Source organism: Arvicola amphibius, chromosome 11 (genome assembly GCF_903992535.2).
Source record: "Arvicola amphibius chromosome 11, mArvAmp1.2, whole genome shotgun sequence".
Classification (NCBI taxonomy): Eukaryota; Metazoa; Chordata; class Mammalia; order Rodentia; family Cricetidae; genus Arvicola; species Arvicola amphibius.
The window spans coordinates 38577016-38590976 of record NC_052057.2 but is presented as its reverse complement, the minus strand read 5'-3'; the positions used below and the strand labels follow the sequence as shown (position 1 = coordinate 38590976).

General features: G+C 45.2%; 1 protein-coding gene across 1 annotated transcript in view; it reads right to left on the bottom strand.

Annotated features, from left to right (window-relative positions):
• Positions 1-1874: 1874 nt before the first annotated feature.
• The window catches only part of Anxa5 (annexin A5), a 30527-nt gene continuing 18440 nt past the window's right edge, over positions 1875-13961 (bottom strand). Inside the window, exons 7-13 of the mRNA XM_038347419.1 lie at positions 12377-12456; positions 11589-11645; positions 7496-7589; positions 6331-6426; positions 4586-4644; positions 4275-4397; positions 1875-3341 (exon numbers count right to left, since the gene is read on the bottom strand). Coding sequence (XP_038203347.1) covers positions 3279-3341; positions 4275-4397; positions 4586-4644; positions 6331-6426; positions 7496-7589; positions 11589-11645; positions 12377-12456 — 572 coding nt within the window. The 3' untranslated portion in view covers positions 1875-3278. The remainder of the gene's footprint in view (positions 3342-4274; positions 4398-4585; positions 4645-6330; positions 6427-7495; positions 7590-11588; positions 11646-12376; positions 12457-13961) is intronic.

Genomic DNA, 13961 nt, shown 5'->3' with positions numbered 1-13961 from the left:
TTCGAAGCGATACATTCTCCCCACATAAAAGCGGGGTGGAGATTAAAATCTCTATCAGCACCCAAACACCAAGGAGCAGGCTTGGGCCCATAGGTATATGTTATATTTGTTTTCAAATCCTCCTTCAAGATGGGATGCAGTATGAGTATGATTATTAGTTATGCAATACTAACTGGCATTAAAAGTGGGGGGTTTCTCACCAGACTCCCCATCGCCCATGATTCTGTTGTTGTTACCAGAGTCATCACCCGAAGCAGAAGGAGTGCCGTGATCTTCATCCTGAGTCACTGGCAGTACACACCACTCTGGCACCCAAATTGATTTGTGAAAGCCTGGAGGAAAACCACACACAGCCCCCATCTCCTTTGCCAACAAGGGGGTTGGTTCCATTGATCTTCGTTTTCAGATATTACCAATGAACCCATCCTAGGTTCTGAGCCCTAACTTGTGTATGGGGCTCCATAGGCGAGTGCCCTTCAGCATCCACAGTCAAAAAACTTAAAATAAAGGGAATGGTGGATAATTGAGTTGCTGGGGAGAATATGAATCCCCCCTTTCTATTGTTTGAAAATATTGCTTGAGGGTCTGATTGCCTCTTCTCACATTGGGTTATACGGGATGCCTGTTTTATGGGAAATTTCATAGAATGAACAAAAGGATAAAAAAGTTTTTGCTGATATATGCTGGGCCATTATCTGTCTTAATAACCTCAGGTTTGCCCATATAGGCAAAAGCAGAGAGGCAGTGTGCAATGGCATCTTTTGCTCTTTCTCCTGAATGCAAGGATGTGAAAATTACTCCTGAAAAGGTGCCTACTGATACACGGACAAACTTAAGTTTCCCTGCGGCGGGCAGGTTTGTAACATCCATCTGCCCAATGCCCCCTCCCCCCTACACTGTGGGCACTTTCCTGGTCTGGCGGTAGTTCCCTGAGGGAGCTGTGGACATTTTTTTTTATATTTAGGGGCACCACAGTTAAAGTAGGTTTTATCCCCAGTTGTCCGGGGTCCTCGCCCTGGCAGCGGCAATCACCTGGCCCTGAATTAAGTGCCCATCAATATCCTGGCAGATCCGGATGTACTCATTTAAGCTTTTTCCACTTTGTGGCCTCAAGGCTTCCTTACAGTATTTATTTGCATTCTCAAATGCCAGCTGCTTAACTACGGGCATAGCTATGGTCACATCACCAAACAATTTCCCTGCCAACTGAAATAGCTTATCCACATAGTCCTGAAATGGTGCTGAAGGCCCTTGTCAAACTTTTGACAGCTGATCCCCCGCAGCCTTGTTTGGCAGGGCTTTCCAAGCTTTGGTAGCCACAGCGGCCATTTGGAGATATACGGCAGGATCGAGCACAATTTGATGGGCCAAGTCAGCATAAGCTCCTGCTCCAGTTAGCATGTCTAGATTGCGCCATGCCAGTCCCACTTTAGCATTTAACCTAGCTGTTTGTAAACAATTTTCTTGATATTCTCCCCTCCACAGTAAGTAATCTCCTCCCGATAGAACTGCACGGCATAGCTGCTGCCAATCGCTAAATGTAAGATTCAATGCCGCAAGAGATTCTACCATGGCAAGAGTGAAGGGGGCCTGAGCGCCGTATGCCACCATGGCTTCATCTCCTTAAAGCTCAAGGCCACATGTTGTCTCAGCACCTGTCATGGGTTGTTAGGATCAGGTACCTCTATGACAGGAGGTACCTGAATTCAGTCAAATCACAGCAGATTCAAACCACTCTCTTGTGAGTTGGGACTGTCTGTCATCGCCGACCTCGTGCCTTCCTGAGTACCAAGACCCTGCTTCTCCCACCGTCTAAGTGGCTCCACTGAGCCGGCCCGTGGCAGGGTTACAAACTGGATAAATACAACACACGGTAAAGTGTTTCCATCTTTATTTAAAGCCAAAAGAGTTATTTTTCTTTTTCTGATAGAGTTCACACTGTAGCCCAGGCTGGCCTGGGACTCCCAGCTTTTGTCTCAACTTTCTGTGTTGAGTTACAGGTGTGAGCCACCACACCCAGCTCGGGGCTCTTGAGTAGGTCAGCGTTTGTTGCCCAGCTGATGCATGTAATGTGGAACATGGCTCTGCACCTGTGGAGCTTGGGAGGGGAAAGCCAACTTTACATGATCTCACACACAATTTTCACAGTTTCCTTAGTGGTTTTGTAGAGCACTGAGGGCTGTGAAAGGATTACTGTTATTTAAATTTTTTGAAGGGAGATTAGTATTTTACTTAGAAGAAAAAAGGTAACCCTGGATATGTAGCGTAAGTACAAATAGCAAATAACTCCATGGAAAAGCACCCTGGATGCAGGAAACTGACAGGCAAGTAGTAGGAAAGCTGAAGAAATGCTTCTAAAAATACTGTTTGTGCTATTACTTCAAAGGGGAGAGGGCAAAGAGCAAAAGTGAAAGCTGGCACTCTGAAATTTTAGATTGTGCAAAAAGTACTTTTTCTGCTAGTAAGAAACACACAGGATTGTGAGCTGATGAGGAAATAAACCTCTTCCCTCTTCGTCACCAGGAAACTTTCTCTCATACACACACCCATGCATACACGCAGGCACACACACACACCCCACACGCATATGCATGCACGCACACCCACGTATACCCACCCACACACATGTGCACAAATGCACCTGCGTACCAGTCCACCCCACGCCCAGCCAAGACACCTCCCCAAGCCCCCATTCCTTCACCATCCTTCATCTTTCTGCATTAGGAAATTTGGTTTGCAGGGCTGTATTTTCGGTACTCCAAGATGCACTATAATTGTAGCTTTTACTAATACCACCGTCAAATGCCAGGTTTCAAAAGAGCATCAATATTAGAAAAGCTTTGTTGACGCACACAGGATTCCGAGGGAAGGGAATGTTTATTTGTCATTAATCTTCCTGATATGACCGTCATAATGTTGTAGGTCTGATAAAGCACTGAGCCTAATTGGCAGCATTTCTAGGAGTTCACAATTTCACGGCTAAGGTTCCGATCAAGGTAATATAGTTATTAACTTAATATAAAAGAAGCTTTAAAAAGATTATAAAAAGCAATCTGACCCCGCTACAGACAATATTAATAACTCAGACTTAGACACACGCAGGAGTTAAGGCCAGCACTAATGTCAACAGGGAGATCAGGAGGATTGTCATCTATTGTCATCTGTGACACATCTGGTGATTAGCATACTAGCACGAGTAAGGCAGGTGGTCAGGCACAGGAAGGCAACACGCTGAGGGATGCTGATGGAGGCTGCGGCACCATGTGCTCCTGGCTCCCTCAGTCGTCCTCTCCTCCACAGAGCAGCAGCAGAGTTTTCTTATAGTCTCCAGATGTGTCACCCTGGAACCAGACACAGTTAGCTCGATGACTCACAAACGCCACAGGAAATAAGAGATCTGGAGCTATCTTGGCAGGGATTGTGTTGCTATGACTTTTCTCCCGACTGGGAACTTCTCATGACTCCCGCAACAGGAATGCTACGCAGGGAATTTCCTATCAACATTGCTTGGTTTAACTTTCTAATTTCACCCCTCAAGAGCTGTTCTCTTAATTACAGTGAAGTAGGTTCTTCCATCTAGAAAGAGAGGGCAAGGAAACTTTCCCAAGTATATTAAGATCATCACGCTTTCCAAATAGACTCCCAGTTTCTCTCAGGCTAACAAAGGCGAAGGTACAGGCCCAACTGGGTGCTAGGGCTTTGCCTCAGATACAAGCACACAACATGCTTTCTTCACGCTGGCCTCAGCCCCAAGTATGTATGAAATACTAGTGTCTTAAGTGTGCCAACTCTCTAGAGCCCTTCAGTCCAAGCACACACACACACACCCACCACATACATTAAGGACAAAGCTTTGCTAAACTAAGACCCTGCTTTACACACGGGCCACAGGAACTTTAATGCCCCCACAGGAAAGCCTGTGAAAAGACCCGTGGCCGAACTCCAAGGTTAGACTTGCTTCCCTTTTACAGTGATTGCTGTGTTGCTTTGGTCCCTGGCCGCAGATATGACCTGACACCAGAGAAAAACTGAGGAGAGATAAGTGTTGACAGAGGCAGTCGATACCAATGAACACAGAAGGACATGTTCTAGCCATGGGCAAAGCCTTGGCTCTGTTGGACCATGGCCAGGCCTGACATCCAACTCCCCCTTTGTCCTCCTAGGGACCCCTAGCTCTAACCCTATAAGCACAGGAACTGGAGGGTTCTTTCACCCATTTCCTGCGTGCCGTCTACGGCCTGGCTCTGCATTTCTAATGTGAGACGAAGCTCTACCTTGATCATAGAATACAGAGAAGTGGCAAAGTTCTTCCTAAACTCCTTCCTGATGTTAAACAGATCAATCTCGCTCCTCGACACCACGACTCTGATGAGGGTGTGATCATCCGTCCCAGCACCCTTTAGAGGAGAAAGAACACAGGCATTGAGTCTCCACATACAGCATCAAACACCCCTGGTCTGAGTCACTTCAGTTTAGCAGTTTAGTAGGGAGAGGCAACCCGTTTGAAGATGTGAATTCCCAGGTTGTTGTCTGAAGCGTAATCAGACAGAGAAGGGCACATTAACGGTTCACGGTGTCTACTCACCTTCATCGCATAGTAGAGGGTTTCTGCAAGGTAGGCTGGTATGCTCCGAATAGACTTCACTAGGACAACACATAACACGGCTGTCAGATGCTATTCTGACATGAGAAGACTGACATAATCACGGTGCAAAAACTGCATCATGTGCTCTCTCAGCCCTGTTTCTAAGCGTAAAGCAAGATGTGCTGCAGAGGGGCTCATCAGCAAGCTGCTAGGGCTCCCTCACCAAATATTTCTGTAGGTGCTGGTTTGGTTCTCCACAGAGGTCTGTGTGGGCACAGAAAGGTACTGGACCAGAGGCTCAAGTTTTTTCTGGGTCCCTTTGTTCTCTGCAGTCTTTGTTGGGTAATTAACACGCCACAGCCTTCGCCACTGATATGTAAGTCACTGGAAGTTTCTGTTCCAAATGTTCAGTCAAATGGTACAAGATGACTATAACCTCTGGGAGCACTTGTGTCTTCTCCTAATCATCTAAACTAAAACTTCATGTAAGCAGTCTGTATGTAGCCATTGCAGTCTGGATGCTGGGCCAGACTGTCAGGGAAGCTTCCTCCTCCCTCCCGCCACATACAGCGGACACAGTTGGCTGTGCAGACCACAGTCCACTCAGCAAAGGACACATGGCATCTAGAAACTTTATGGGATTAAAAAAAAAAACAACAACAACAATCCTTCAGCTGTGAGGGTTCTTAATTCTTCATTTTCAAAGTTTAAGGAAAATCGCTTTTTAGGCAGGCTGAGAAATTATCATCTTGCTGGGGGAAAAATCTCTATCTCTGATGAGTTAGGAGATGGGATGATGGGTGTTTGGGGGTTAAATGTGACTTCCATGTATGTCTTCATCATGAAAGAGCCAAGCGTCCAGCTCACTGGCGGTTTGTTCATGTAAAAGGTGACTTTTTAAAGGGGGCTATTTGCATAACTTTTGCTCATTTTCCACAAAACAAAAAGCCAGAATGAGCTCCATGTCAAATGCTCAGGACAGGCAGGCAGATGACAGACCGGCCGCCGCCTTCAGACCATGTGAAACCAGGACCGGAACCCTCAGGATTTGGTGGACGGATAAAAACCCACAGTCAGCTGCAGACTCACCCCCCGGTAATTCTGAGCACTTAATGATTTAACCCGAAAACAACCACCACCCATCTCCACCACCCCATCACGTCGAAGGTACACATTTTTTTTCCTAGCCAGATGATAATTTCTCAGTCTGCATGCAAAGCTGTGAGGACGGTGTTCAAAGTAGTTGAAAACCACACAGGAGTCAAAGGCAAGCCACACTTGCAAGTGCTGTGGTAACGTCCCCAGCATCAAAGGTCCATAGTACTATTTTCTATCTATTGTTTTTTCTGAGACAGGGTTTCTCTGCGTCGCAGTCCTGGCTGTCCCAGAAATCACTCTGTAGACAGGCTGGCCTTGAACTCACAGAGATCCTCCTGCCTCTGCCCCTGAATGCTGAGATTAAAGGTGTGAGCCACCACACCTGGCTGAACTGTTTTTAATGTGGCTCTAAAATGAGTCCTACTAAGGTCCGTAGTACCTACAACAATTGGGCAAATAATCAGATAATCTGTATCCACAACCTCAGCCTAGACTTCCCAAAGGGAAACTCAGAAGTTCAGTTCATCCAACACCATGTCATTCCCTTATTTTCCATGAAGAAACATGATTATCTTCAGATTTAGTCTCAACTGGATGGAATAAAATCATCTCACAGGAAATATTACACACATTGTGAATTCACCTACCCACAGCCAGGAGCAACTGCTCCAAGTTCCCGGAAGTCTCTCGATCGATGGTTTCCTCAATCTGAAATCCTGAGATTGTCATGTACTTGTCAAACACTAGAAAAATAAAAAATAACATGCCTTCACAATTGATGAAGAAACCCCTCCCTTCCAGGTTGTCAGGGCCAACCCGTGCCAAGCCCTAAGCAACAGTTTACTTATGTTGTAATGCATGTCATTAATTAGAAGTTTGCAAAATTGAACTTACTTTTGTTTGTTGTGACAAGAATTTGCATTGTCACACAGGCTGGCCTCAACTTTGACCCTCCTGTCTCTGCTCTCCAAAGGCTCACTTGAGATGTGGCCAATCTTTACAATATCACAGAGTTGCACACTTTTAGTTTTTGTCTAAAGTTAACAGACAGAGCCCTGTTAGCCAGGATGAATGTCCAAATGAGACCCAGATGTGACAGTGGCTTGCCTGAGGAACTGGGCAGGCTTAAGCTTCTAAACATGGCTTCACAGATGCTGATTTCCTGGCCTCTTGCTGGTTTTAATCAGTGAGAGCAACAGGCAAATCTGCTGGGAGAGATTCTCCTTCCTTCTAAAAGGTGGTCAACAAGTAGAACTGATTTAACCTTTTCTCCTCTTCCTGTTGTGAAAACGAGGTTTGCAGCCACAGCAGCCACCTTGTGATGATGAGGTAACGAGCCTAAGAAGGGACACACTAAGGACAGTGTGGCAGGAAAACAGAAGGATACAGGTCCTGCCAACTCACCATGTCATACCCACAGGAATAAAGCCCAACTGTTAAAGCCATGATGAGGGCTTTTTGTCACTTGCCACCAAACTAATTCTCAACTGGTACTGACAGCTGCACTGAATGGATGCCTATGAATCTTAGGGACCAATGTGCAGCAAGTTCTTAGGATGTGACCCTCCTTGGCGCCTGACAAGACTCCAGCCTAAAGCCTGGACCTCTGAGGGTGATGGGACTGCTGAGGACACCTAGCTTTGTAAAAGCAACAGTAGCAGTGTCAAGCACTCTGCCATTTCTCCTGATCAAACAGTGGAAACTGATTTTTCTCTGGGGCAGGTATCTGTTCAGATTTGCCCATGTTCTTTCCAGATTTCCCAAAGCACTGGTCTCAAGCAGTTGGATTTTTTGTTTTTGTTTTGTACTTACCTCTTCTCAAATGAGACACACTGCGTGTCCCAAAGATGGTGATAAACTTTTCTTCATCTGTCCCCCACTTCAGCTCTCCAGCCTGGAACAGCGCCTGTAATGAACCACCTGCGTGAGTCAGTCACTCTTCTGCTTTCCCAAGCACTCTGTACCTTCCTGAACAGTGAATCTGCCTGCCTGTGCAGCAAGTTAATGGGTCACATACGAAGCACAGAAATGACACAGGAGCTCATGTTTCCAAAATGTTGGCAGGAATATCCTGTCTTCTAGGAGATGTCGTGGTCTGCGAGAGTTCCTGCCATCTCGCTGTTGAACACTGGTTCACAGACAGGAAAGCAACTCAATGAAGAGTTGTCTGGGGTTTGTTTTGCTCATCCTATAGTTGCTGTCATGTCTATAGCACGTGGCAAAAAGCAAACTCCATAATTCCTGTTTACATCAGTAATGTAAGCAGAGTTAGCTACAGAACACCTCGGTACACAGCCACACAGTTCATGGTGAAACGCTTAACGTTGCAGGAGAGCACAGTGGTTGGGAACTATAGAGCACTTATACTTTTGAAACCACCCGAGTACCCATATTTACTTTTGATATAAAAAATTGAAATAATCACAAAGTTAATGCACAAGTTAAATAAATTTAACCTATAATTTATATTTATATTTATAATTATATTAATTTGTAATTAATAAATTACAAAACTTATACATGAACGTTATGATATCTGAGGTCACATGAGGTGTACCAACTTTTACAAGGTCATACCCTTTTGGTTATCGGGTTGTGTGTTTGTGTTTTTTGTTTGGTTTTTCAGACAGCGTGTCTTTAGCTTTGAAGCCTGTCCTGTAACTAGCTCTTGTAGACCAAGCTGTCCTCGAACTCACAGAGATCCGCCTGCCTCTGCCTCCCGAGTGCTGGGGTCACCACCACCTGGCTTTTAGTTACTGTTTTAACAGACATAACCTTGTTAAACCAAAGGAATGTAATTTGCCTGGAGATGGCCTTCTTCCTCAAAATCACTCCAAATAAAGACAAGACAGGACAGTAACTTGCCTCTTGATCTTGGTGGTACAGGCATGTGATTATAGTGATCTAGAGCTATATTTTATTTTACCAACAGAGAATTAAAAGATAAGACTCCTCCATACATCTTTGTGCTCAACAAACACAATTCCCTTTTCCTCCTCTCTCCTTTCTCTAAGAGTTCAATCCTCTGTCCAGAGCAAGAACTGGGCAGGAAAGATGACAGACATCAGTTTTAACATTCTGAAAATATTAAATAAGTTTAACACGTTTAAAAAAGGTGAGACTGAGGGCTGTAGAGACGGCTCAGCAGTTAAGAGAACTGGCTGCTCTTCCAAAGGACCAGGGTTCAATTCCCAGCACCCACATGGCAGTTCACAACTGTCTGTAACTCCAGTTCCTGGGGATCTGACACCCTCACACAGACAGACACACAGGCAAAACCCCAATGTGCATAAAATAAATTATAGAAAACATTTTTCAAAAGGTGAAAAGGATTCAACGTATTTAAAGTAATAAGAAAAAGTGAAGCATTGCCTGTGAGTTCAGTTCCCAAGTGAATGACTCACTGTGGCTTTTCAGATTCCCAAGATAACAGACCTGCCTCAGTGCCAAGTATCAGTAGAGAAAACCTCCAAAGCCCTCTGTCGCCACTTCTGCCCCACCGAGACATCACAGGTCCCACCTCTGAAGCCAGTCTTGCTGCCTTTGCTAACAGGTAGAGGGGGGTGTGGCTCCCCAGCCCTGAGAGAAGCAGACTGCACAAAGCTGGGTCACTGGTGCGAACAGTCAAGAGGACGTGGCCAGTGCAGCTTGCTCTCTGCTGGTCCTGGCCATGGTGAAGGAAGGAAAGCCTGGGTTCTGTCGGGGGATATTAAAGTCCGCCCCATGAGGCAGTATTCACATGTGCAAATTCTCACTTTCAGTATCCTAAATGGTCACATCTGCTGCATGACAGGTAGCCGATGTGTCCACAGGCTGGGTAATCAACACAGTCCCCAGATAAGGACATTGGTGCCTGAGAGTCTATGAGAACCATGGCCCCACCCTGACCTGAAGGGCCAGAACTGAAGCCCAAGATCTCCAGTGCTCAGAGGCCCATGAACAGGAGAGATGGTTCCATGCAACATATGGTGAGAGGAAAAAAAAATCTATGAGAAGGTTCAAGGGGAGTGTTTTCCCTAGGCCTCACACAACACAGTGCCGATTACATCAGCTCTGCTGGGAAGTCTGCCCATGGGGCCCTAATGTAGGTCTCCCCTCTGTCATCTGAGACTACAGTTGGCTTTCCAAGCCATTGCCACTGAAAAACCTCCAGAGCGCCTAGTCCTGAGAGCAGGAATGTCAGAACTACACTGTCTCTCACAGAAGTCTAAAGAAACCCATGCCTGGAAAGCCATGTGGTCATCTGAAACGGGGTGAAGCCCCTAGCTGGGGGATCGATGACTCAATTGATGTCTGTTCTTGCCCTTCCTCTATGAGAAGGTGGAGTTGTTGGATCTGAGCTTTTAACCTACAGTTAATAAATGCTTCATAAGATAAGAAACCAGAACAGGGAGTTGACATTGACCATGAGGCTTGTTTGGGGGAAGAGAGAGGGTGCTGGGGTCACAGAGTCAGGCTGGGAATTGGAGCTCCAATGTTATTCTGAGGACCTGGGCTTGTTTCCTTGATCACAGTTGGGAAAGGCCTCCTGGACGGAGTGTGACCCTTACACATCAGTGACTGACTGAATGCCAGCGCTATTGTAGGAGCTGAGGCCGGCAAGGAACTGACACAGGGCCCTAGATGAGGCCGGCAAGGAACTGGCACAGGGCCCTAGATAAGCAGGCTGAGGTAGGAAGGCAGGGACAGGAAGCCTGGGGTGCTTCAGTTTTGCATAAGGGCCACCTAACTCATGTCTTCAAGGTCAGGAAGGGCTACACTGGAAGCATCTTAAGGGGAACTGACTTTTGAAAAGACAGGGTAGAAACAGGAGAAGGAAAGAGAACTCAGGATGGGGTGGGAGGCTGAAGACAAGGATTACAAGGTTTAAGGAAAAACATTCATAGACCTGGACTTTATCCTGAGGAAGATGAGCCCTTAAGTTTGCAGGGCTTAGATAGGAACATGGAACAGCTGATATTTCCCAGGCAGGACGGGCATGAGTGAAATACTGGACAGTAAGCCCTCAGCAAATGCGTCCTTTCTTCTCCAGTGAAATACTGGACTGTCAGCCCTCAGCAAACCCTTCCTTTCTTCTCCAGTGAGGGCGGGATCACAATGATTGAAGCTGTTAAGAAATCAACCACTCAAAATATAACCTTTCCCTCTTTAGCAAAGCCAGATGACTATTGACGTGATATAAAGTCAGCTGCATGGAGTGGTCAACCAGATCTTCCCTTTTCAATGGCACCATAACTGAAGCAGGCCAGAGCCAGGGCTACAGCGGGTGAGTCCAGGAACACAAGGACTCTAGGACCAACCGCCAGGTTTCAGCGCTCACGCTCCACATCTCCTAACCCTTCTTCCTCACATGGGACTGTCTCATAAGCCACACTGAGACCGCACTGGTATGCAGAAGTCCCTGAAGTGAAATTTTTCATTTGGGGGTTGATAAAAAAAAGTAGTTGTCAAAAGAACAGTCATTCTGTTTACAACACTGTCAAGGGAAACAGAATTTCCTAATGCTGAGATAAACTAACACGTCAATTGTAATAAAATGCCAATTGTACCATAAACTCCTTATTTGTTCTTCCTTATTTTATCCTACTATAAAACCTCTTCCATCATGGCAATGGAACAGTAACACGGGGATTTTTTTTTAAATAAAGTTCTCTATTTTGTGAATGATGATAAAGAACATGTCTAGCTGTAATTTGCAATACAATTTTATTTCAGCTTTGGATACAGTTATTTTGTTGGCCAGATCAAAATAAGAAAAATGTACGTTTTTGGGTCATATGTTTTGTAGGTAGCTGCTAAATATATTTGTTAAGGTTCTTAAAATACACGTTGTGATTTTTTCATTATTATAAATTCTTTTTATTTCTAAGTCATAACAAAGTGTCATATAATACACCTTACTTACCTGAGCATCCAGTTCAACTTGAGCATCATCAATCGCAGTATCAGGGTCTCTATTTGCCTGTAAGAAAGGACATCACACACTGGACCACAGAGCATCTTTGTTCTGATGGAAAGATGCACCTGATGCCTGTGCCAAGGCATGCTCTCTCCCTGGAAAACTGTGCTTGGGCTAAGATCATCTCAACCCTTCAGTGTTAGGATCGTATCACCAACCCTACAGTGCTAAGATCATAGCACCCCTACAGTGCTAAGATCATATCACCAACCCTACAGTGTTAAGATCATATCAACCCTACAGTGTTAAGATCATATCACCCTACAGTGCTAAGATCATATCATCAACCCTACAGTGCTAAGATCATAGCACCCCTACAGTGCTAAGATCATATCATCAACCCTACAGTGCTGAGATCATATCAACCCTACAATGCTGAGATCATATCACCCTACAGTGCTGAGATCATATCACCCTACAGTGCTGAGATCATATCACCCATACAGCATGATGCACTGGCACACAGCAGTGTCCAAACCAGCACAACCTTGCTGAATCTAAAGTCTATGAGTGAACAGGTTGCATATAGCTGCCCAAAACGAATGAATGAGTTGGCTCTTTCCAGTCTGAATCAGATATTCTATAGCACAAACAAGTACAGGCAGAATGTGGGCTTCAGAGTGGGACTCTGCAATATTCAGGAATTGTTGAAAGATTTTTAAGTGGCCTTAACTTAATATGGGCATATCATTCCAACCCGCCCCTTAGTCAACTCTGTAAGTCTCTACCAGTACCTGAAGGAGGACCACCAACATCCTCTGGTAGTAACCTGAGGTGTCCCCAACCACGTCATCTTCCAGGCTGGAACCGTATTCTGCAAAACAATGATTTCACACTTGTTCATAGCATGTCTCAACCAGAAAAACCCTGGACCATTTACCAAATGAACAAGACATACAGGAAGACATGTATATTTGATTAACAAAAACTTGCTCTATGCCAGCAATGAGTGCTCTAAACACGGATGGCAAATTCAGTAAGTGAGCGGCTGGATGAAAATGGGCTCTATTGACATCCCCCAAAAGCATTCACTCAAGCCTAAATTATGACAGCCACTTAGAAACTCTCTCCCCAAATGTTAGTAAGTGAACAGACAGAAGGACAGTATGAGGCTTAAAAGCATGGTAATTGTTAGCTGAAGTTTTGCTTCTTCGAATGTTTTATGTGATTTTTTTTTTTTTTTTGCTAGATGTTTTCCATCCTCAGAATTCTTGTCTTTGCATGGTTATATCTTCCACTAGTAAGATATTTTCCCTTTGCAACGATTAAGTTACTTCTGACAGACAGCAATGACATTTTAAAGTATGACCCCCCCCCCACCTCAGGTTCCAAATCCTCAACTTGAGGTCACAGGAAGGAAGAACTGAGACCTTCTGAGTCATGGAGCCTTTAGCTAACTCTCAAGCTGCTATTTTAAAATGGTCTTGCTATAAGGCATCAAAATATTTAATCAGCACTTGAAAGCAGAATATTTTAAAAGCCCGACCCTTCTATTCTATGTGTGAGAAACAGCTACCCAGATACAAAGCCTGTGAGCATCTGATTCCTTCCTCTACTCCAGTACTCGTAATTAGTTACCAAATCCTCCCCTACATTCGCTGCTCTGATTTGTACTCTGTGCCGCCACCTCCCCGCAACCTCGGTGGCATCATAATTACTACACAACTTCCTCACTGCCTCCCTACAGAGCTATCGATCCAATCACATCTAGCCCCAAACCCCCTTCCCTCCTTCAACTGTTCCTTCAACATTCGATCAGCCCCTATACCACTGACTCACAGCCACGTTCATCTTTCAGGCATGCAGATTCTCTACACTCCCTACCAACCCATAACACACACACTTGTGCCCTCCTCCCTATGGTCAGGCTCCGTTAGATCCCCCAGTCTGTGCTCCTCAGCACAGGGTCCATGGTAACTGATGATCAAAGTTACCTTTAGTACTGGAGACCCATCTTAGCCTTTCCTCCACAGTTTGCTGACTGACAAGGAATAAATAATAAATAAATAAATGTGTGTATTTAAGGTATACATCGTGCTTGATACACTGTGAAATGGTTACTGGCACCCCCATGTGGTTTTCTGTGAATGGTATAACACTCTAGTTCCTTAGCAAATTTCAGTTGTACGATACGGTGCTATGAATAGTCTCCACGCTCCAGCCACATCCCCAGAACTTGTCCCCCCACCTCACTGTCTGGTGAGCACCATCTCCCACCATCTCTCTTCACCGTCTCTCCTGTCCGGCCTTGGCAAATACCATACTACTTTCTACTCTACAGCTTTACCTATTTTATCACTTGGTTGGAGCCTACCCAAG